At 37.3% G+C, this 25,397-nt stretch overlaps 1 protein-coding gene across 9 annotated transcripts in view; it reads right to left on the bottom strand.

Moving 5' to 3' along the window:
- Srpk2 (SRSF protein kinase 2) overlaps positions 1–25,397 on the bottom strand; it is a 215,953-nt gene that overhangs the window by 120,481 nt on the left and 70,075 nt on the right. For 4 of the 9 annotated variants that reach the window (XM_046464177.2, XM_046464180.2, XM_058585505.1 and 1 more), the window contains exon 3: positions 20,255–20,318. The exons of the other annotated variants lie outside the window; for them this stretch is intronic. In XM_046464177.2, coding sequence (XP_046320133.1) covers positions 20,255–20,318 — 64 coding nt within the window. The remainder of the gene's footprint in view (positions 1–20,254; positions 20,319–25,397) is intronic. 9 annotated transcript variants of the gene reach the window in all.

Here is a 25,397-nt window from a genome sequence, read left to right on the forward strand (position 1 = left end):
GAAACAAATGAGCTCTTCAGAGGGAATGCAGACAAGAGCAAAGGACCTCAGACAGAAACACTCAGGAAGAATGAATAGATGGGATTTGGATAATGGAGAACCCCCAAAAGAAACTGAGAGCATTGCTTTTAGTTCTTCATCTTCTCTCCAAATTTCTTCACTAATCAAAGACAGAAACCTTTTATATTACAAGATAGGCATGGGGGCACACACCTACAATCCTAGCATTTGGGAGGCTGAATACAGGAAGATCACAAGTTCAAGACCAATCTCAGCAACTTAATGAGACCCTCTGCAACTTTGTGAGACCTTGTCTAAAATAAAAAAATTTTAAAAGAACTGGGGATATGGCTAAATGGTAAAGCACCCCCTGGGGTCAATCTCCAGTACCAAAAATTTAAAAATAAAAATTAAAAAGAAGCTTTTTATATTAAAGCACAAATATGTATATATTTCAGTGATGGGTATGTTGAGTACTAAAGACAATCAACATATATATGTTTTACCCATTACACTAGTGTTGCCAGGTATTGGCATTAATTTTTCATTTGCCCAGAACTGACAAGAATAAAGGAATCCACATAAGTGACATTTACTAATGACTGACATTTCTAGATAGAGGAAGCTTTTCCCTATGTTTAAGAGTCATGGCTCAAATGCTTCAAAAATCAAGTAGGTATTATGTGCATGTACAATTTATAATGACAAATCCCACCATTATGCACAACTATAATGCATAAATTAAAAATGTGAAAAAAATAAATAAAAATAGAAGTAAGATGAAACAGTAAATCCTAGGTCCTGGTTCTCCTGGAATAGATCTATGCCTCTTAAGGGCATTCAAATTCAATATTTTGTAATAAAAACCAGAGAGCCCTGGTATTGAAATGAACCAGTATGAAAATCACACCTCCATGTTTTAAGAATACTGCACAAGGCTGCATGTTAACAAATTCTTTCTACACAAGCTGAGCATCACTACTAATCTAAACACCCCAAATCTGAAGTATTCCAAAATCCAAAACATTTTAAGTGCTGACATTAAGGCCTCCATGGAAAATTCCATACCATGAAATTGTATTTCATGCACAAAATTATTTAAAATACTAAAATTACTTTCAAGTGATATGTATAAGAAACAAATGGATTCCATGTTTAGAATTGGGTCCCATCCCCAAGATATCTTTTTATATAGCAAATATTCAGAAAAATCAAAACACTCTGGGTTCCAAGTATTTTGGATAAGAGATACTCAATCTTTATTTAATATCTCTAAAGTCTTTTCTCCTGTCATTAAGACTTTTCACGATAGATAAAATGCTAATAAGTTTTGCATTGTAAAAGCTAAGACTTTTAAAACTGGTCAGCTCTATGACTGGGGAACCAGTCACCTCCAGGCCTCAATTTTTCTTCACCTGTAAAACAGAGATGACAATTCTGCTAGGAGGACTAATAGAATGCTAGGAAAAGGTTTACTGCTCAATAAAAGTAAGAGAAGGAAGAGAGAAATGAGCAGATGATAATGGCCCTTCTTGAAGTATATCACTGATTATTAAAGTACCAATAACGCCTAAGCTGCTACAAGAATCACCAAAGTGATTCATATTATACCCCGAAAGAGTGGACATTTTGTTGTCTTTTTATTTCATTGGTCAAAGCTTTAACTATTAACTGAACAAAATATAACACGAGTTAATTGTGCCTAATAAAATGTATTAAACAGCTATTAAATGAAGAAGTTAATTCTTGGCCTTTGAGGAGGCTGTACTCATCATCTGAAAGGCTGCTACTAAAACAATGGAGATTTTACATTACTAAAGAGAGTCAAATTTATATTTAAATGCTGCTCTCCCTGCCTAAGAAATTGTATAGTTCTGTTCAGATTTTCAATGGATGTACTTTTAAAACATTAGCAGAACCATAAAACTTTTTTTTGGTTGTCAGTGGACCTTTATTTTATTTATTGATACGCAGTGCTGAGAATCGAACCCAGTGTTTCACACATGCTAGGCAAGCACTCTGCCACTGAGCCCAATGCCAGCCCATAAAAAACAAGAAAATTTTGACAAAATTTCTGGGAAATGGTTGATCTGCATTAATAATATAACTTTTCTACAAACAAACCTACCATAAATATCTGATATGAAGAATCAAAACATTATTAAGATGCTGGGGTTGTGGCTCAGTGATTCAGCACTTGCCTGGCATGTGTAAGGCACTGAGTTTGATCCCCAGCACCACAAATTTAAAAAATAAATAAAATAAAGGTATTGTGTCCATTTTAAAACAAACAAACAAAAAAACGCTATTAATGTGACCCTCCTGCCACAGCCTCACTTCAACCCCCCACCAAGTTCAAGACCCAAAGAAAGAAATTAATTCAACGCTTTTGCCTTAATATCCTGTTTTATGATAGTAGAACTTAAAGAAGGCTTGAAATTTAATAAGTGGTAAGATGGTAAATAACCAATATTTTTCTTCTTAAAAGAAGATAAAAGGAGTATCTTCTGAAATCAACTCATGGTAACTATCAAAAAACAAATGAGTGAATGCAATTTCCTTTAAATCATTAATGTTACAATAAAGGAAATAAACCATTTTACCCAGACAGTATTATACTGTCAGGATAGCTGGGCAAATGAATGAGAAAATGGAGTAGGATGAGGCTTAAGAAAGACAAACCCATAAAGAAAACAATATAATTTTCTAAATAAAAAATAAAGATTAACAGAGTGCACTGGCAAACAATGAGAATGGTTAGCTCAATGGTGAGCCTTGAATAAATTTCAAAGCCTCTGTTGGGTAGTCCATTTCTATGTTTAATACTCCCAGTATCAAGAAATCCATCTATTCTCTATAACTCAAATCCCAAACACTATCATAGTTTTTCTACCCATTTTCAGAGCAGATGAATAACTTCTTGCTATTAAGTCTACAAGCTATCTTATCTTACAACATTCCATTCTAGAAAATATATTTCTTTAGACTTTCTTAAGACCTTTACTTTGTGCAAACAAAGGTGTGTGCATTATTTTTAATACCATCAAATATCTCCCTTGCTAAAACCTTTCAATGTTTCTTGGTGCACTTCAGCATTAAATTCCAAAGACCATTTTGGCCACCTGAACACAACATCCCTCCTCCATATTTTCATTCTTCCCTCCATCTCCATCCCAGTCTTATGAAATTAAATTATTTGAGTTTCAAGATGGTCCTACCATGCTTCACTTCACCCTGACTTTTCACAAGCTGGTTCGTCAGCCTAGAATGTTAATCTGAGGAATCTGGACTTAGATTCCAACCATCATCAGAATATATAGAGCAACCCTTCCCCAAATAAAAATATTCAAATTCCAGCAAGAAAAATGGTCAGGTCGTAACTATATAAGCTATTGAATTTTGTAATAAAAATAACTTTACTGAATATTTACTGAACAATCACAAGGCCCTGGTTTAACATAGAAAGTTAGAGGGGCTAATAATCCATGCATTATATTTTTTAGAACAGCAAAAAAACAAAGAGAGTTAACCATCTGTGTTAAATGTTTTGTCATCTGTCTGAAACGAGAAGCCTGAATCAAATTTCTTAAAATCCCTTATAAAATTAACATTCATTAGCATAAACAGAATACCTAAATTAGTTTCTCATTGACTGAATTGTCACTTAACAGTTAGCGTCTAACAAATGGCACATGAAATACACCTTTCATAAATGCTTGACCAAATTTAAGAATCTATGCAGTCTTTCATCTTGTTAAACCTGACTGTACTGACTTGACTTTACTTATGCACACAAAAGAAATATAGAACAAACCACACTATCACTTGGCTTTATTAGAGGAAAGAGCTATAGGGTAGAGAGACTGTTATGTCAACACAGGTTAGCATGTTATTCAATGCCACCTATAAGACACTCAAAAAGAGACTGTTTCAGGATTCTCAAATGAGGGTATTAAGTTATAAAGGTTCTGGGGCTGGAGTTGTAGCTCAGTGGTAGAGCGCTTGCCTTGAATGCATAAGACCCTGGGTTCAATCCCCAGCACCACATAAAAATAATCAAATAAAAAAAAAAAATAAAGACCTTGTGTCCACCTACAACTAAAAAAATATTTTAAAAAAAGTTACAAAGGCTCTTTTGTGCACTGCCAGGGAAAATGTAAAAGTGTATGTACCTTTCTGAAGGACAATTCAACACGGCCTATATCAAGAGCCTTATACATTAGCTTTGCAAGTGATTCTTTTTTTTTTTTTGGTTGCAGTTGGACACAATACCTTTATTTTAATGTGGTGCTGAGGATGGAATCCAGCGCCTCACACATGCTAGGCGAGCACTCTACTGCTGAGCTACAACCCCAGCCTTGCAAGTGATTCTAAGATTAAGAATCAATAAATAAAATTATGATAGTACATTAATCCATATCATGAACTCAATCCTATGCAGCCTATTTAAATTAAACTATAAAAAATATGCTACTGCTGGGCACAGTGGCACAAGTCTGTAATACCAGTGACTGAGGAGGCTGAGGTAGAAAGATCCCAAGTTCAAATCCAGCCTCAGCAACATAGCAAGAACTTGTCTCAAAACAAAAATTTTTTAAAGGGCTAGGAATGTACCTCACTGGTAGAAAAATCTTGGCTCAATACCCAGAACAAAAACTGGGTGGGCCAGGGGTTAGGGGTAAGATTACTTTAAAACATAAGAATACTGTAGAAATGTACAAGAAAGCCAATTTCCAAACCACTGGTCATTATGATCTGGACTTCAATGTTGGTGATAGTTTCACTATTATAGTACATCTGCTTTTACAGATCTACTTAGACTAAAACAAAAAAACTGAACTAAAAACAAAATAATGAATTATGGTAACTGCCCTTTAATGATAAAAGCATGTGCTTTATATAACCTTTTAAACTGAAATTTCTAAAATAAATAGCATTTCTTTCAAAATATATGAAAATGGTTACATTAACAAAATATAGTTAGATGAAAAGGTTTGGTTCTTCTTTTGGGAGAAATAATTTCTTCTTTTTTTTTTTTTTTCCTTAAAGGCAGTGCTACTTTTTTTCCTTCACTTGGCTATCAGTAAACAAAGTTAAACTTGTTAGTCACTTTTAGTAGCTGACTAGGCAAATACCACATATCTGAGTGTGCATCTTACTATTCTCTAACATAACCTTTTACCCTGACTTCCATTTTCTCTGACCCCCGTTTCTGTTGCATTGTGGGTAGTCTTTCAACTAGCCGCCATGTTTTCTCGGGAGTGGGGGACAGAAAATGAAGGAGAAATGAGAAAAGGATGAGGTGGCAGCTCTACAAAAAGAACACTATTCTACCTCTGTAATTTCTAAATTATTTCTAAAAGTATAAGTTTCTCCATGGTGGGTACTGAATATTTGCAAACAAAAGAATGATACTCAATTTGAGAAATCTGTATCTATAGGTAGCCCCTTCTCTTCCAAACAGCTAATATCTTATTAAACTGCGGTATCTTACTATGTTCTTGGATCAGTGATCATGAGTGTTTGGCACATCTGAAAAGTTGCAGAGTTGTAGAGACCTGCCCCTCAATGTGAAGTTTCACTTGTATGCCTTCAATCTATAGATAATGCTTAGGATTTGAAAATCCCTCACAATAAGTCTGTGAATCACATATTGTGAACCAATGTGCTATAGCACAGAAGAAAAAACATTTACTGTGAGCTGAATCTTAGTATTAGATACTCTATTTTTGAGACTGCACTACCATCAAATAGATTTGACATGAAAATCTAAACTTCCAACTTCTTTAAAAAAAAAAAAAAAAAAAAAAAAAAGCAGAAGAGCTGAGAAACCTTGGCCTGTATTTCCACACAGCAGTAATCAGCCAGAGCAGATCAGGAATCACTCATTTGCTATGGCCTTGGTAGGCAGCTGTGTTTGTGACCCTTTTGCCACACCTCTGATCTTTTAAAGTTTCCCAGAAATGCAATTATGGTTATGCGCAATGTACCCACTGTGGCACCATCCATGACACAGTGTTCAGAACTACATGCCAAAGAAATGAACCAAGCCATTAAGGGGCAAGTCACTCAACAACACATGTTCTGTACAAATTCTGTACACCAACAGTCTGTATGAATCCTACATTTCTGTGCTGCCTTTGTGGCCCTAATCTAGATCTCAAAACGACTAAGTATAGTCTAGAGCAGTTGCTGATAAATGCTGGATAAATTAATAACAAATATAATCTACTAAAATCAGTCTTGATTTTTTTCTAGCCCTAGTACATAAACGATTCAGCCATTCACATTTGTTCACAACAGTCCGTGATAAATTCATCATAATCATAATCTTGAAGGCAAGACCATTACAAAGTAGAGAGGAGGTGCAAGTATTGGTACACAAAATGATATGAAGTGGTATCTGGGACTTGGTATTGAATCATACTGAATCACATATGGAAGAGGCTACTTCTTTAGTCCAAGGTTCTTTTGAGTCTAGCAAAAAGCAAGTCTCACTTTCATGCTAACATGTATTTACTCCCAATACTTGACAATTTAATTTCCCCTGTGAAAAGAAGAACATGTGGCTGAAGCATGAAGTCTTTATTAGACAACAGGATATAGACAAGATATGATAATCACTATTTTTTCAAGGTAATGATACTGTTTCTCCATTTCTAGTAGAATACAAAGATTCCTTTTCAAAGATTAGGTTTTTAAAACATTAAAATTTGGGGGTATTTTACCACAATTAAATGTAAGCAAAAGGGCATGATATCAAGTACATATCGGTACACTGTGGAGTGCAAATGTGACAAAAACCAACAAAGTGATACACAAAATGCTGACATTAGGGAACAGATGAATATGGCTTAATGTTGCCATTTTGGCAAATATATAAAGTGGTCAGATTTAATTTCCATCTTACATGAAAAAAAAATGCAAAAAAGGTAATGTGTTAAACTACATTTTCATGGTGATTGAAAAACTTAACATTTGTAACCCTGACACTTGAAAATAGTTAACGTCAATTAATTTAATAATTTAATGATCTATGCCAGTACCATAGAAATACACAACAATCCATACCAAAAGTCTTCCCGCAAAATCTGTAACATGTTAACTGCAAATGATAATAACAGCTGTGACAAATGCTACCAAGGAGAGAAACATAGTCCTGGAAGAGCTTATAATAGGTGTAATCTGACCTAGGCAGGGCTTCCTTGAGATGGAGAATATAGAAACATAATCTGGAGCTGGGGTTGTGGCTCAGTGGTAGAGCACTTGCCTGGAATGTATGAGGCACTGGGTTCGATTCTCAGCACCACATAGAAATAAATGAACAAAATAAAGGTCCATCAATGTCTAAAAAAAATTTTTTTAAAAATAATAGAACTGTGAGACTGAACTGGGAAGACCAGGACCTTGGGGGCATAGGTGCTCACTGGTCCAGACAGAGTTTTACCTTTATCCAAAGAACCATGGGTAAATGCTTTTAAAAGCAGAGCGAGCCAGGCATGGAGGCACACACTTGTAATCTTAGCTACTTACAAGGCTGAGAGAAGTGGATCACAAGTTCAAGTCCAGCCCTGGGAAGCTGATGTCATCATGGCCTCAAAATAAAACATAAAAAAGGGCCAGGGATATAGCTCAGTGGTAAAGCATCCCTGAGTTCAATCCCTAAAATCAAAAATAAAACAATAAAACTTTCTTAAAAATTTTAAAAATAAATAAAAACAGGACTGAGGCTGGGGCTCAGTGGTGAAGCACTCACCTTGCACAAGCACGTGTGAGGCGCTGGGTTCGATCCTCAGCACCACATAAAAATGGATAAATAAAATAAAGATATTTTTAAAGTATTTAAAAAATAAAAACAGAATGACCAACTTAAATCTATGTTCTAAAAAGTTTGCTTTAGCTGTATTATAAACAATGCTCTGGATGAGCACTAGAAATCAGACAGAATCAAAATTTAAATTGATATCAAAGAGAATAATTTAAAAAGTACTACCTCTAAATCAAATAATGATCAACAGAAAGGCAGCTCAGACAATCGTGCTATTGGTTTTTTTAAACCTGAAATTAATCAACCTAAGATGGCCTACCCACTACCTCAGGGTTTGGGTTATCAAGCTTGGAGCTCAAAAGAGGTGGCTCCAAGGATGGAACAGCAAAGCATCAATAACTGATGCTCAGATTCTCTGAGCCTCAATCCCAGTTTCTAAACTGGGATTTTTCTTACATGTTTTAAGGTAACTTTCTAATAAGGTTTCACTGAGGGCTGGGATATAGTTCAGTGGTACAGCACTTACCCTGCATGCACAAAGCCCTGAGTTTGATTCCCCAGCACTTGGGGGAGAGGGAGTTAACTGAAGAAAGGTTTTGCTAATAAAACCAAACCAAATCTGAAAACTAATGTTAACATATATAACCTCTAGGACCTGAGATTACAATCAGCCCATAGGAAACCAGTACTCAGAAAACTACACCTACAGTCCTTTTCTGGTTAAATTTCTAATGCTGATCTTTGTGTAAGTCAGTGCCCAGAAACATTCCTCTATCTGTTTCTTCTCCTCAAAATGGCCCAAACTCTGAGTGACGCTGGCACACAAACCAGAATGCTACAAGGAGAAAGAAGGAAAAGAAAGGAGGAAAAATATACAACACCAAGTTGGCAAGACCCTAGGGCACAACTGCTGGGAATACTGGCACATTCACTTTGAAAAACCAGTGATATCCAGTAAAATTCACCAACTACACTCCTAGGAATACACTCAAGAGAAATGCACATCCAGGTTCATTTACCAAAACACATACATACAGATGCGCATAACAGCACTATTACTAATGGCCATAAACTGCGAATATCCCCAACACCCATAAATAGTAAAATGAAAAAACTGAAGTATCCTCATACAATGAACACTGTAAAGCAATGAAACTGGATCAACTGTAACTACACGTAACATGGATATCTCTCACATAGATAACAGTGGAAGAAGACAGACCAAAAGCACATACAGAGGGTTTCTATTTACAAAACTGGTCAAAAACAGAAACTGCCAGTTATGATGAATGCCTGTAATTCTAGCTACTTGGGAGGCTGAAACAGAATTATCAAAAATCCAAGGTCAGCCTGAGCAATTTAGCAAGACCCTGTCTGGGAATAAAAAGGTCTGGGGATATAGCTCAGTGGTAGGTGCCTGCCTAGCATCTGCAAGGGCCTTGGTTTTATCCTCAGGACTAGGAAGAAAAAAGAGGGAGGAGGAGGTTAAAAAAAAAGAATCACAAGATTAAATATCAAGAGCCTACAAATAAATATAGCAAGAAATCTTACTGACTATGTGTGGCAAAGACTTTTTAGGTAACCACACAAAAAGCATAAACTTAAAAAAAAATTTAAGCTGAATTTCAAAATGATTTTATGATACATGTGTTTTCCCATATGTCTTCAATAAAATACTAATAAAAAATTAAATAAAAGCCGAACACAGTGGTGCACACCCGTAATCCCAGCAGCTCGGGAGGCTGCGACAGGAGAATCACAAGTCCAAAGCCAGCCTCAGCAACAGCAAGGTCCTAAACAAGCAACTCAGTGAGACCCTGCCTCTAAATAAAATACAAAAAAAGGCTGGGGATGGCTCAGTTGGTATAGTGCATGCCTTGCATGCACAAGGCTCTGGGTTCAATCCCTAACATCACCACCCCCCCCAAAAAAATGCTGAGGATGTGGCTCAGTGGTTGGGTGCCCTCTAGTTCAATCCCCAGTCCCCCACCCCCACCTCACCAATTAATAGAATAAAAGTAAAATAAGCATAAGAATTGAGTGGAGAAAGAACAACACAATCATCCACTGTACCATCTCATTCTACCATTTAGGGGGAAAAAATCTGTGCTACAAGTACAGACAGAAAGGGTGCAATGGCAAAGTGTGGATTCAAAATTTGAACAATCGTTATTAATAAATGTTTGGCCTGGTCTTTGGGTTGGGAAGAGGGGGAGAATCTGAACAGAAAATAAAATCTTAGGCTTTCCTGCCACTAAGTACTTGCCACACAGACATGGAGAAAAACACACTTAACATAAGAGCAAATGAAGTAATGGACCCTTTTTTTTTTAATAGAACATCCTTCTTTCTTTAACTTGGTCCCTTCCTTTTTTTTTTTTTTTTTTAATTCTCTCCCTGCTACTTTCCTACTTTTCTCCAGGGTTTCTCTGTTTGCCTTCTGCATCTGTGCATCACTATCATATGTCCTTTGTCTCTTCACATAAGAAACTCCAAACAAGAAAGGGAATTAAAGTATACACATGAAAATTTCACAGGGTATATATCTGAAATGCCCTTATATTGTGCAAGGAAAAATATAAAATCTTTATTACTTCTCACCAATCCTGTTTATTCAGCAGTGGTAAAATATAGGCCACAGTGTAATATTATGACCCTTTCTCCCTCTCCCTGTTTCTCCTCTCCTGAACAAGGCAGCTAGCAATTTGTGAACTCAGTATTTGCCAGCTATATGGGACAGTAATGAAATAGAGTATTTCTTATCTGTTCTAGCATAAAGGCCCACCCTTTATATTTAAATATATTGAACATCATCCCCACAACAACCACACAAAGAAATGATCCTGTTAATGTCTGTTTCCTAAGAAAATGCAAACCTACTGGGCCTTGTTACTTACTTATCAAATGTTAGCCAATTGTGCGCTTTACTGGTTACAATATCAGTTTACATTTTAACAATAAGCAGATGGACACAAGGTTAAGTGTAAGAAACCCTCTGCTCACAAACTCCTCAGCTCTGCTTGGGTCTACCTAAATGGACTGGGAATGATAACTGAACATTCTGGGTTCAACTATTCCTTATTAAGAATTGTATACTCTTGTTAACAAGAGTTCACTGGAAAAGTAGCAATATAGTTTAACAAAAATGTTAGTACAGCATCATCAGGATCTTCTGGGATGATCTGTTAGAATCCTCCAATAGAAATTCCTTCTACACACCACACATGGGTTCAACTCTTGCTCATTCTCCTCCCTTCTTCCCTCTTCCTGTAAAGAACTTGGAGATGGAATCTGGACAGTTTAGTAAGAGATCACTACCTTTTTCCCACCTATTATGGCTATTACTATTCCTCCTCTTTCCCATCTGCTTGATCTCATAAGCCCCAGGAGTCTGCAGCTAGGGAAGGACAAAAATAAGTAACAAAACTTGGCAACTTTTTTCATCAAATATTCAATTTATTATGATCAATGGAAGTACACAAGGGGGAAAAACTGCCCATCACCATCTTTACAATGTTTAAAATGCATTCATTCATTGAACTGGCACTCAATTTTAAGAATAAAAGAAATACTTGAGCACTTGGGGTGTAGCTCAGTAACAAAGTGCTTGCCTAGCATGGGCAATGCCCTGGGTTTGATACCATTTGGGGGGGGGGTGCCGCAGTCTGGCTGGGCACAATCAGGAGCCACTTGTCAAAAGAAACTAACTTTATTTTTAGAACCACACACGCCAAACAAAACAGCCTCTCAGGAAAAACCCTCAGAGCCTCAACTGCCACCACCGGCTTTCCACAAGCCTCTCTCTCCCAAACAAGCTTCTCTCCCCCTCCCCCAATCCTCCTGCTCTTGAGGCCGATTGGCTGGGTCACGTGGGCGGAGCCAAAAAAGTCCCCCAATGAGCAGCTCCGTGGTCTGAAAGGGCAGGGAAACAGCCCAATGAGCATCACCGAAGAGGAGCCAATCAGCTAGATGTTGCTGGGGCCGAGGAGCCAATCAGCTAGATGTTGCTGGGGCCACTGTGAGCCAATCATCAGCCAGCAGCTGGAAGTTTGCTGGCAGCTGGAAGTTTGCTGGGGCCCCTTTGGCTGTGGCTCTCAACATCTCCCCCTCTCTGTTTAAACAACAAGCATGTGGCTTAGGGACCGTGCCTGTTAGGCAGTCCAATTCAACATATGGTCCTTACCCGTCATCGGATGAACTGACCTCTAGGCGTCAGCCTCCTGTCTTAGGTTGGTACCACTGCAATTGGATCATACCCGTCACTGACTACCGGTCCAGCATACAGCTATACTTGTGGATAGGCCTTTGCAACAGTGGGGGGGTGAGGTTCTTTGCCTCACCTCTGTTGGCCCCCAAATTTTAGACCATCACTAGTAGAGGAGGATGCAAAATGCCATGACATTAAGCCAATTGAGGGCTCCTTTGAAACATTGTACCACCGGTGATATCATCAGCAAAAATACCCCAACACTACCACAAGTCGCTGCACCAACAGATAGTTCACAATGCATACAGGTGAGCTCACAATGTGTCCAGGCAAGTTCTGCAAGCAGTTCAGTGATGGCTATTGTAGAAGCTGTAGATTGGTTTTATCTTTGACTTCACCAGCACTGGGATGAAGATAGGAATTCTGGCAATAATGGCTAAAGAAAAAATTATGTAACATTACAGAAGGCACTAAAAGAAAACAATTTTCTTAACAATTTACATTGTCTTCACCGGCACTGGGATGAAGATAGGAATTCTGGCAATAATGGCTAAAGAAAAAATTATGTAACATTACAGAAGGCACTAAAAGAAAACAATCTTCTTAACAATTTACATTGTCTTCACCAGCACTGGGATGAAGATAGGAATTCTGGCAATAATGGCTAAAGAAAAAATTATGTAACATTACAGAAGGCACTAAAAGAAAACATTAATAAGTTTGTAAGTGTGGCATAACATTCTAGCAATGTGTTTTTATCTTTGTGTGCTAATAATACATCATCCATATAGTGAAATATTTGTAGTTCAGGATTTTGATTTCTAAGTGGCTGGATTACTTTGTTAACATAAATTTGACACATAGTTGGGCTGTTAGCCATCCCTTGAGGGAGTACTTTCCATTCATATCTCTGATCAGGACCTTCATGATTCAGTGCAGGGATAGTAAATGCAAAACGTGGACTATCCTCAGGATGAATTGGAATTGAAAAAAAAACAATCTTTAATATCTATAACTAAAACATACCAGGTTTTTGGAAAAGCAGACAACTGAGGAATCCCTGATTGAGCAGGTCCCATAATAACCATCTCATTATTAATGGCTCTTAAATCTTGCAATAATCTCCATTTACCAGATTTCTTTTTGATGACAAAAATGGGAATATTATGGGGAGATACAGAAGGTTGTATATGTCCTTCTGCTAATTGTTGTTTGACCAGGTCATGGGCTGCTTGTATCTTTTCTTTAGTCAGGGGCCACTGAGGAACCCATACTGGTCTTTCTGACTTCCAAGTAATTTTTACTGTCTCAGTGGCCCTTTCTGAAAATCCAACCCATGTCTGTCTGTTCCTTGATCTATTTGTATTGGTGCTGCTATACCTTGTTCTTGTTTTTCTAATCTTTTTCCTTTCCTAAAACCTTGTCTAGTCATAATAGTGGGTGCATTTTGGTTGATGTTATTTGTTAATGTCAAACCTAATTGATCTAGGACATCTCGTCCCCATAAATTTATAGGAAGATGATCCAATACATATGGCTGTATAGTTCCTTCACATCCTTCAGGATCCTTCCAATCTAATACCATTGCACTTCTATGGGGATTAGTCGCCACTCCTAGGCCTTGAAGCGTTTGAGTGGCTTGTTGTAATGGCCAATGTTTTGGCCATTCTTGACGAGAGATGATGCTAAGGTCTGCACCTGTATCCAGTAGGCCATTAAATTCATGTCCTTGAATATTTAGTTTTAGTATGGGGCGAGAATCTAAATTTAAAGAAAGCATAGCCCAATCTACACCTGTGGAGCCTAATCCCTTGGAACCTCTTTCTACAGTACGACTGGAAAATTTATCATGTAGGCTGGGTATTATTAGTAACTGTGCTATTCTATCTCCTGGTGAAATTACTGATATACCCTTTGGAGAACTGGCTATAATTTTTATTTCACCTTCATAATCGGGATCAATTACCCCAGGACTTATCATAAGTCCTTTTAGAGTAGAAGAGCTGCGTCCCAATAATAAGCCTACTGTTCCTTTGGGAAGAGGTCCTTTCACCCCTGTGGGAATGATTTGAACTCCCATCTCTGGAGTTAGTACTGCTCTGGCGGAGGCGCAGATGTCCAACCCTGCGCTCCCTCTGGTTTGTCTGATGAGGGATCTGATGGACAATGTGTCCTGGGCACTACCCTGATGGGGTTGCTGGGTTCCTCCAGTGCTACGTATATTTGTGGTTTTGGGCCCCGGAGCATTGGGCCCCCCTGTCCATTTTTTGGCAATGGAGCCCGATGCCTTTCTCCACGATATCGTGGATAAACACCTGGTCCTTGTTCGTTTTTTGATAATGGAGTACCCTCTATGGTGGTTTGAGAACGGCATTCATTAGCCCAATGTCTCCCTCTACGGCATCGTGGGCAAATACCTGGTATTCTACTCCTTTGATACCTAGTTTTGTTAAACCCTCCTCCAATGGGGCAATTCCTTTTAAAATGTCCTGTTTGTTCACAATTGTAGCATGTTCTTGGCCTGGCATCTAAAGCCTGTTTTACTGCAGCTGCCACAATTTGCCCTTGTTCATTAATGTCTCTGGCATCTAAAGCCTGTTTTACTGCAGCTGCCACGACTTGCTCTTGTTCATTAATGTCTCTACATAATTTAATATATGTGTTTAAATCTTCATGTTTCCATCGTCTAATGATATCTCTGCACCAACGATTCGCTTGCTCATAAGCCAGGTGTTTTAGTAATGGCATTGCTTGTTCTGTATTCCCAAAAACTCTGGTAGCTGTTTGAATAAGCCTATCTACAAATTCAGCATAAGGTTCATTAGCTCCTTGTATTACCTTAGATAATTGACCTTGTAAACCTCCATGTCCTTGTAAAGTCTTCCATGCCTTAATTGCATCTGCAGCAATTTGTGCGTATACGCCAGGATCATATGCAATTTGTTGCTGCTGATCCTCATAAGGTCCCTTTCCTAACAACATATCTAGATTTCTCTGAGGATAACCAGCTGCTGCATTTCGCCTAGCTGTCTCCTTGCAAAATTCCTCATTGGCAACCTTCCATAACAGGTATTGTCCTCCATTTAGCACAGCTTTACACATATTAGCCCAATCTGCTGGCGTCATGTTCAAGTTGTTAATGGATTCGACCATGCTTACAGTGAAGGGTGCTTGAGGACCATAGGTTGTTACAGCCTCTTTTAGCTGCTTCACTGTTTTGAAATTTAAAACTTGGTAAAATCGCTGCCCTCCTGCCTCAAATACAGGGCATGTTAATATTTGAGATCTTGTCTCAGGATCCCAACTATCAACTGCGGGGGTTGGGGGCCTCCCAGCATATGGAGGTGGCGCTGTTGGTTGGACACTTACGCCCTCTGGTGATAGAAAGGTGTTAGTAGCAGTCTCCTGTAGAGGTGGTGCTGTTGGTTGGACACTTACACCCTCTGGTGATAGAAAGGTGTTAGTAGCAGTCTCCTGTTGTAACTTTCCCCCTGATGGCTTTTTCTGTTTTACACTTTCTTTCTCTGTCTGACTAGCTTGAGAGGCCTTCTCTTTTACTTGAATCTTTTCCTCTGTCTGACTAACTTGAGAGACCTTCTCTTTTACTTGAATCATTATGTCTTCTCCTTCCTCTACCATTGTCTGAACTGAAGGCTTTGGACTAAGCAAACAAGATATGAATGTCCACAATGGCAATGTGCCAACTGGCAGAGTCCCTGGGCTTTTCTTTTCTATTCTTTTTAAATCTTCACCATGATGGTTCCATTGTGATATATTCAACAACTCCTCCTTAAAAAGCCATGGGCTACATTTTTGTATTGTATCAACGTATGCCCTGACTGCTCTTGATTTTACTGGGATGCCTCCTTCCTCTAACAATTTACTTAACACTCTTTCAGTTTGTTTTTTACTAATTTCTGATCCCATATTTCTACTATAATACAACCCAACAAGATGACGCCAAACAAAACCGAGACAGAATGAAATAAAAAGGGAACAACAAAAAGTCATTATAGTCTTTCTATCCTCCTGACATGGGCATCCGTCCTTTCTCCCTATCTGTTCCTCAGACATAAATAGTTTTTCCTCAGATGTGAGCGGTTTTTCTTCTGTCTCACTCATCTCCAGGGACAGGCAACTTAAAACAAAAGTGAAGCAAAATAAAAGAGGAATCTTAAAATGGCTACCCATCCTCTCGCCCTGCCCTCAGGGGCGAGCAGTTTCACTTACCCTCAGTCGCTCCCCGTGCGAGCCACCAAATGCCGCAGTCTGGCTGGGCACAATCAGGAGCCACTTGTCAAAAGAAACTAACTTTATTTTTAGAACCACACATGCCAAACAAAACAGCCTCTCAGGAAAAACCCTCAGAGCCTCAACTGCCACCACTGGCTTTCCACAAGCCTCTCTCTCCCAAACAAGCTTCTCTCCCCCTCCCCCAATCCTCCTGCTCTTGAGGCCGATTGGCTGGGTCACGTGGGCGGAGCCAAAAAAGTCCCCCAATGAGCAGCTCCGTGGTCTGAAAGGGCAGGGAAACAGCCCAATGAGCATCACCGCAGAGGAGCCAATCAGCTAGATGTTGCTGGGGCCGAGGAGCCAATCAGCTAGATGTTGCTGGGGCCACTGTGAGCCAATCATCAGCCAGCAGCTGGAAGTTTGCTGGCAGCTGGAAGTTTGCTGGGGCCCCTTTGGCTGTGGCTCTCAACAGGAGGCGGAGAGAAGCTGTATGATTTACTCCTAAAATCTCCTGAAGGTACTCTCTTGCAGCAGATATGGCTTCCTCTTAACTGGCTTATAATGTATGTTTTGTTTTTTATTCATCATCAGGTATTTAGTTTTATTATTATTATTTATTATTAATTCAGTGAAGTTCTCTAATCTTGGGGTGGGGGTAGGGGACAGGAGTTACTGAGGATTGAACCAAAGTGTACTTTACCACTGATCTACACTATCAACCCTTTTATTTTAAGACAGGACCTCAATAAGTTGCTCAGTCTGGGCTTGAACTTGTGATCCCCTATCTCAATCTCCTAAGTTGCTGGGATTACAGGCAGGTACAAATGTTCCTAGCTTCTGCTCTTAATCTGAAAAATGAATAAGTTAAAATTTTTCCATTTTCAAAATATAAAATCAAAAACTAAACTGTGACTTTTTGTAAGCCCATTAATTTTGGCCTATGAGTCGACCATTCTAAACAGAAGTACTTAATTCGTCCCCTACAAAATAATGCTCCATGGACTTCCAGTTTTATTAAAGCAAAAAACAAATTTCAAGGTGGTATTGAGATTTTCTAGGATAACATTATTTTCTAACTTAGCCCCCAAAACAAACTCCAAAATTCCATAATAATTTCACTTGAAATCATATTTTTATTTTTCAATGAAGGAGGTCTCAGAGTCTACAAAAATAAATTAGGTTTAGTTTTTATTTTGCTTTTCTCATTTTACAAAATTGCTTAAACAAAAATAATTCAACTAATACACTTCTCACAAGACTAGCAATTTCCTCTTAGGTTAAAAACATTAGTAAAACCATCACATCGCAGCTTCCATACATATTACATTTTGTATTTAGAAGTGTTGTTTCTCTGCTTGGTTCCCTGAAATATCAAAAGATCATTCTGCATTGCAAAAACAAAATCAGCTGTGCTGAATGATGACTTTTGGTTTCACATAGCCAAGGAGCTTCTCCTCTCCTTTTTTAAAAAAAAAAAAAAAAAAAGCCAGGTTTCTTTACCCTTTTCTCCAATAGATACACAGAAAATCCTAAACACCTTTAAGATGCAGAGGTTACCATGCCTGAAACTACTAATTTTAAGTTTTAAAAACAGTCAGCCAGGCATGACAACACACACTTGTAATCTCAGCAACTCAGGAGGCTGAGGCAGGAGGATTGCAAGCTCAAAGACAACCTGGGCAACTTAAGGAGACCTGCCTCAAAAATTAAAAACACAGGCTGGGGTTGTGGCTCAGTGGTAGAGCACTTGCCCTAAGACAGTTGAGGCCCTGGGTTCGATCCTCAACACATTAAAAGAAAAGAAAAACAAAGGAACAAAAAATAAAGGTTAATTTCTTTAAAAATTTTTTAAAAATAAAAAAGGTTGAGGCATACATCAGTAGTAAAGTGCTCCCTGAATTCAATCCCTAGTATCATAATAAATAACTAAGTAATAATAAGAAAGTAAGAATAGAAAACTTTTTAAGAGTCAGTGCAAAGACTAATAAATCTCTATAACATGATCACTTAGCTCACTAACTAGTGAGCTAAGAATTGAAGAGTGTGAGTAAATGCTTATGATACTGTGAGGTATGACAATACCAAGCAGGACATAGTGTTATGACATAAGTTTTCTAAAGAAACTTCAGATTCTTATTTTTCAAGTTCTTTCAAAAAAGCCAAGTGATCTAACTAATCATTATAGTATGACTTTAACAAAATGGAGGAATAAAAGATATTTTCTGTTTTTAATATATTAATAACAACTCCTGTGCTTACAAATGTTAGACTGATCCATAAGCTACATTTATCAGCATGTCACAAACACCTAAAATACCTTTAAGAACCTCCAAAATAATAAATAATAAAACAATAAAGTAAGCTCCACCAGAACTGCTTATAAAGTTATCGGCACAGTGGCTGATTTCTAAACTTTAAAGTCAGGACCAAATGTGTCCTGGCTTTCCTTCAAGTAACCACAAGAGCCTAAGCTAGTAAATAAAATCACCAAAATATATTAGAATATTTTATCTTTTAACTTTACCCATTCCTAGTTCATGTCTCAGTAATACTCATCCATTCTGTTCCCCCCTCAATTTACCAAAAGAGAACGTGGGATACTACAGAAGGCTAACATGATCATTGCTGCCATCTCATTAAGTACATTCTTCCTAGCATCAAACTCTAACTCCACAGCTGCCACCTGGACAGTTCACTACTCAACTCCACTTTCTCCCCTCTCACCACCACCATTTTAATGGCAGAATATTCACAAAGCTGAAAACTGTTTTTCATCTCAGCAAACAGAATACTTAAAATCAGATGGTCGTCCACAAATCAGAAGTTAGAAACCACAAAAAAATAATTAAGTAACTAAACTTTTCTATTTTCAGTCTCCATAGAAAGCAGTAACATCTAATGATGCTAATAAATCTCTATAACATGATCACTTTGCCATCAAATCATCTCCTTCATAGACTAGTATACTTTAATTAAATACATTTTGCTGTGGTAGGTCCTTCAACTCCTATTTTTTCCCAGGGGTTTTCCTGCATCATTCTCTAATCACCAAATTATTTCTCCATAACATTTTCTTTAATTTTAAATCTATGAACAAAAAAAGATAACCGTGAAAAATTACCATAGAAGAGATATATCAATACACCTTAAATACAAAACATCAACATTAAGTATAAACTGCTGGATAACCAAGAAAAAGATAAGCATCTCTGGTATGACCAAAAACCTCACATTAAAACATTATGTACTATACATGATTTTGGTAAATAGAAGCAAACACAGTATTTACATATCAAAATAGGGAACTGCAGACTCATTTCTGAGTTTAGATAAAAATATCTTAACTCTGTTTATAAGGCAAAATAGTTATTTTAATGAAATATCTCCTTACAGGTATAATCATATGATTGACAGGTAAAATAATTGCTTTAAAAATACTTCTGAGTCATTTTGTCCTTACCTGCAGGCATGAACCATTACTGCATGCAGTGACTGTTCCATTTCCTAGCACAGACTTGAAGAAGCATCATATCTCTCTTACAGAATGTGACTAATCTGTGGGTTTGCAATTCCTAAGCTATTTACAAATGGCACTCCCTTTCCACATAAGAAAATATTTGTTACAACCAAAAATCAAGTATTTTTAACCTAGATCTCTTACAAATAACCTTGGTAATTCTGTACAGCAACAACCTCAAAATACAGGAAGAAAATCCAACAGTAGTATTTCCTTAAAGAAAGCAAGATTTTTGTTTGTTAGATTATTTTGTAAAGCCTTCACAGCTGTCACACATGAACCAGCAGTCCGCCGTGTTATGGTGTGCATGCTGCAGCTGATTAGGCTTCACTATTTAAAAAAAAAAAAAAAAATCAATTAACCTTCGCAAAAGCAGAACCGCTTCCCCAAATACACATCTTCAATACAGCACAATACCAGCATGCAGTACAATACGTTATGTAGCAAACTTGACAAGAAAAAAAAATGTCCTGTTTGTTTCTTAGTAAGGCTACACCATTAATTGTTCATGCAAGAGATGTAGCTGTACCTTTCTGAAGAGGACGACTTCTCAGAGTTAACTGACATCAGCAGCTCAATCTTCTGCTTGATTTCTGGAAAAATCAGAAAATATTCACAACCAAGATTGCCTGCCCTTGCTTCCAAGCTTTATATCAAGAGATTTTTCTTCTCTAATCCCTTTTGTTCCGAATGAGGCCACAAGATTCACAGTACTTCTGTTAGGACTGGGATTCAATGGTGCTATAAAGGGAAAAAGCTCCAGAGGCATCAGGCCTTGCTAAACTATGCACATGACTGTTTATGAAAGCAGGAAGTACCATTTCTTTTAAGCAGAGGGGTGTTTTCTTTTTTAAGGTAGAACTTACATGGTTCTAAAAGATGATTTTAAATTTAGCAAATTATAATAAAAACAAAAAATGCTAACATCAGAATTTAACATACTGGATTAATTTGAGAAGCATGGATAATAATGTTTCTGACTATAGTGAACAAATATGCAACCCTTGGCTGCTTCTATTTCACTAGCCCTAAAAAATATGGCTCAGTGAATCATTTTTGTCACTTAAGAATGAAATATTAAAACAGAATTCCAATTTAACAATTAAAAATGCTCAACCTTTGTTAAAATTTCTTGGTTTTCATTAAAGCTATATCTAATATCTAGTCCCCAGCTCCTTTAGAAAAAGACTTGTTATTTTACACCTTAATTTTCCCCTCCTCCTTCACAGTACAGTACAAGTGAACAGCAACACCCAGTTACCGAGCAGAGATAACATTCTTGTCCTTTTAGGAAAGGACTGGCAATGCCACCTACAACAGAAAAGTAAGCACCAGTTCAATTTAATTAAAAGATAATTGCTCATACTGATTTGGAAAGGAGATAACAGATTAAAAGGGAAGAGTGAAAATAAAGAGGGAGAATAAAGAGAAAAAAAAAAACGCTTCCTTTAAAATACCAACGACTGATCTAGTGCTCATAATTTTAAGTGAATAAAATTAACACGATCTTATTATTTTTTGTGCAAGTCTGTTTTCCTATTCCTAAAAAGTATTTCTAACTGCATTTTAAAAATTATGTTTTCATAATAAAGACTTCACATACTAAAAATAAAACACAGTGCCACTGAAATACTAAGAAACAGTCTCAGAATTTCAAAGTAGAACTCAATTATTTTTCCTTTTTTAATTTTTAGAGATAAACTAATTATGATCTTTAAAAAATGAAATCAAAGTGGAATGAGAAAATTTAAAGGAAAAAGGAATAACATGCATAAAATGCAATGGACTTGTGGAGGAATATCCTCTCGATGTTATTTATAATGAGGTTTTTCCAATTGTTTAAGCTTATTTTCATCCAGTGGGCATTACAGAGCTGGTAACTACCGGGATGAGAACGAAACTTACCTTGAACATGCTAAGGTGGATTACAGAGCTGTACACATGATACCATGGTGAACATTCAGTAAAGACCCCTTCTCTGGCACTGTCCTTCTGCCCCATACTAAAAAGAACAGACTGTTTAAGCGCTCCAGCTCTGCATTGGATTTAGGAACAGGCTTTTCCATGATTTTTAAAAACATGACCTTGGGGAGATTACATAAACTCCAAAAGCCTTTCTCTCCTCCTCTGTAAAATGGGGATAATTCCTACTTGAAAGGCTGCTGTGAGGATTTATTGAAAGAATCTATGAAAAGTTCAATAAGTATTGTGCTTGGCATGTGGTAAGCCCTCCTTGCCTATTATTCCACAGTGCCTATTGCCCTCACTATTTACTGAATGAGTCAATGAAGTATACAAGGTCTGCCCAATTTTAAATAGCTTTCCCTAGTTTAAATTCCCCGCCCCCTTATAATCAACCTCAACATAAACCTTTTTTTAATCACTTACAGTGTTACTGTATGTGGAAATTTAAATTTAATCTGTAGCTCTAGACAATTATTCTTACTTTATCAATTAGCTACTTTGAAAATAAGATTACACTTAAATCCATCTTCATTGTGACTATTTTTTTATTCCAAAAGGATAAACAGTTCATATTTCAGTATATTTATATAAAATCAGTGCACTTAAGATTAAAAAGCCCAAGATTAAATTACACAGCTCTATTGACATTTATGCTCATCTTGTAAACATTAAGAAGAAAAGTTCAAGCTATAAACCATTTTATGGCTAGTCACTTTGGGAACCAAAGAGAATTCTAATAATACATGAAAATGATTCCAACATTATTTCTGCCAAAGAGTCAGATTTGTTCAGAGTTCCAAAAGAATTGGAAGACTCAGGAACGTCGACAAATACTGTATCAATATCATATCCCGTGAAACATATGTATTCCATCTAACTATCTATACTCTCCCTTAGTATGTTATTCCCCACATTCATTAAGAATTTCAGGGTGTAGGATTTTGTAGCTCAGTGGTCCAGCACTTGCCTAACACATGTGAGGCACTGGGTTCAATCCTCAGCACCGCATAAAAATAAATAAAATAAAGTTGTCCATTTACAACTAAAAATAAAATAAGAAAGATTTTCATTTTACTGACTTCAATTCCACACAATATCCACCAAAATCCTGGGAGACTCATATCCATACTGCACTGACGAACCTTGGCATCCTCAATCTATGGTCTTCTGAACCTCTGTATCACCTGAGTCACCCATTCCTATGGCTATATTTAGCACACCCTCTTATACATACTACAAATATTTTCCTCCAATTAGTTATTTTTCAATTTTATTAATTACTCCCAGGGTAAGATCTGGAACCCTATACTCTATTTTTCTGCAATTAAGTCAACAAATCCTTTTCTTTATAAGTTCTAGTCTCCTATTAAACTTGGAAGACCTTCTCCACATCAAAAATTTTTAATGTCCTATTTTATGATAACATTCTGCATGTATCCTTCTAGAATTTATTCTGGTCCAAGAATTGATATAGAGGTCCAGTCTGCTTTTATAAGTCACATTTTAAAACCATACACCACACCCTACCCTCACAATTTTAAAGGACTCTCTTCACCACCACTCCTTGGTTCTTCCAAAGCAGCGGTCTTACCATCTTGCAATTAACCATTAATTTAACCATCCACCATCTTCATTTATACTTTTAGACCACTTAATTTTTTAAAAAAATGTTTATTCACCTAATGTTTCCCTGCATCTTTCATCTGCATTCCCTCTACTATCTAACCACCACACTGCTATACTTCAAAATGCTTGCCAGTACACTGATCAGCTCCTTCTGTATCTCGCCATCTTTAATCAATCCTTTACCACTCCCCTGATGATGCCATTCCTACTCTCACCTAAAGACCACACTTTCTTGCCAGGTACAGTGGTGCACACCTATAATCAACTTGGGAGATCTGAGGCAAAGAGGCTCCCAAGTTCAAAGCCAGCCCCAGCAACTCAACAAGACTCTATTGTCAAAATAAAAAGGGCTAAGGAATAGCTCAGTGGTAAAGTGCCTCTGGGTTCAACCCCAGCACTACCTCCTCCTTCCCGCCCCGCCCCCACCAAAAATAAAACAAAACAAAAAAACAACTTACTAATTGAACACAAAAAATAAGCAAGTGATTCCTGTGTATGTTGAATAAACATTTTAATTATGGTTAATCTGATTTAGTTATAGAATTTTAATTTCAATTTCAAGATAACATTATAGGAAATTATTTTTAATTGGAAAAAATTATGAATTTTATTTTCTATGTTGCCCAGGCTAGCCTTGAACTCCTGGGCTCAACCAATCCTCCCGATCTTCTTGCCTCAACTTCATGAGTAGCTAGGACTACAGGTGTAAGCCACCTCACCCAGCTAGGCTTTATTCTTTTAATCCCTTTGTTTTTATGATTCTTCTCATACTCTAGGTCCTTTACATGATCATCATCTTCCACTTAGTCCTTAAATGCTGGTCATACTGGTAGGACCCTCTAAGTCATTCACCAACCCTTCTATTAAAAAAAAAAACCTTGATTAAAAAAAAAACAACAACCAAATGACACTGATGAAGATCATACATGAACTGCTAACCCAATATACTGCTACAACCCAAAACAACGCATACTCCAATCTCTACTAGACATTTTCTTCCAGTCACTGAATGCCTTAAACACAATGTCTACAAATGAATTCATCATTTCTCAACCTTATGTTACTCTTTATAGTTCTCTCTGTGTGTGTGTGTGTGTGTGTGTGTATGTATATATATATATATGTGTGTATGTGTTTGCACAGGCACACTCAAGGGATTAAACCAGGGTCTTGGCACTCTATCAATGGGCTCCACCCCCAGCCCATACCCTTTGTAGTCTTCAACTCAGTATACTGCATCGCCACTGCCCTTCCAAGCCACAAATTTCTGAAGAATCCCAGGCTAATCCCCTATCTTTAGGGGGATATAATTTCCACGTTCTCCCTTTTTTATATATTGAACGTTAGTGGTAGTTCCAAAATACATCAAGCTTTTTCATACCACTAAATCTTTTGTTATACAGTTTCCTCTCCCAGAAATGTCACTATCAAGTTCATCTCCCTTACATACCCAACTACTTTTCTAACCTCAACCTCAAATGCTACTTCCTCCTAAATGTCTTCCCAGATAGAAGACCTATTCTGCCCCTCTATATATTGTAAATACTTGCATTACACAATTACTAAAACATATCATTTTTTTAACTGTTAGCTGCCTCAAGGAATGGGACTGAGTTTCCATTTCAATTCACAGAATCAGACATATCAGACACTTCATAGTCTTCTTAGCCAGTTCTAGTAAATCTAATTAGTATTAAAGTTACAATCTACCTAAGCTAGTTTACTTTTCCTTAAATGTACACTTCTATATATGCACAGCTAAAGCACATGAATTTATAAAGGAAAAACCTGAAAAAAAAATACAAATAACTGGAGTCAGACACATTTTTCAACTTTTTCAAAAGATTATTGTCTCTGAGACCTAAGGCTAAATTTTCACAGACCCTAGCAATCCAAGCAAAACATTCTGCATTCTTTTAAAACATTGTTATGTATCTCCAATCGATTAAAATCATCACTGATTAAAACAACTAATTGGTCTGTGACACCATATTCTTACACATCACCTTATATGCCATTAAAAGAAAAACCAGTTCAAATTCCCCCATTCAATCTCTTGTACCCAACCCACAGACTTTCCT

This window comes from Marmota monax, unplaced genomic scaffold (genome assembly GCF_021218885.2).
Source record: "Marmota monax isolate L192 unplaced genomic scaffold, Marmota_monax_Labrador192_F-V1.1 WCK01_AAM20220418_F8-fsc00065, whole genome shotgun sequence".
In the NCBI taxonomy this organism is placed as follows: domain Eukaryota; kingdom Metazoa; phylum Chordata; class Mammalia; order Rodentia; family Sciuridae; genus Marmota; species Marmota monax.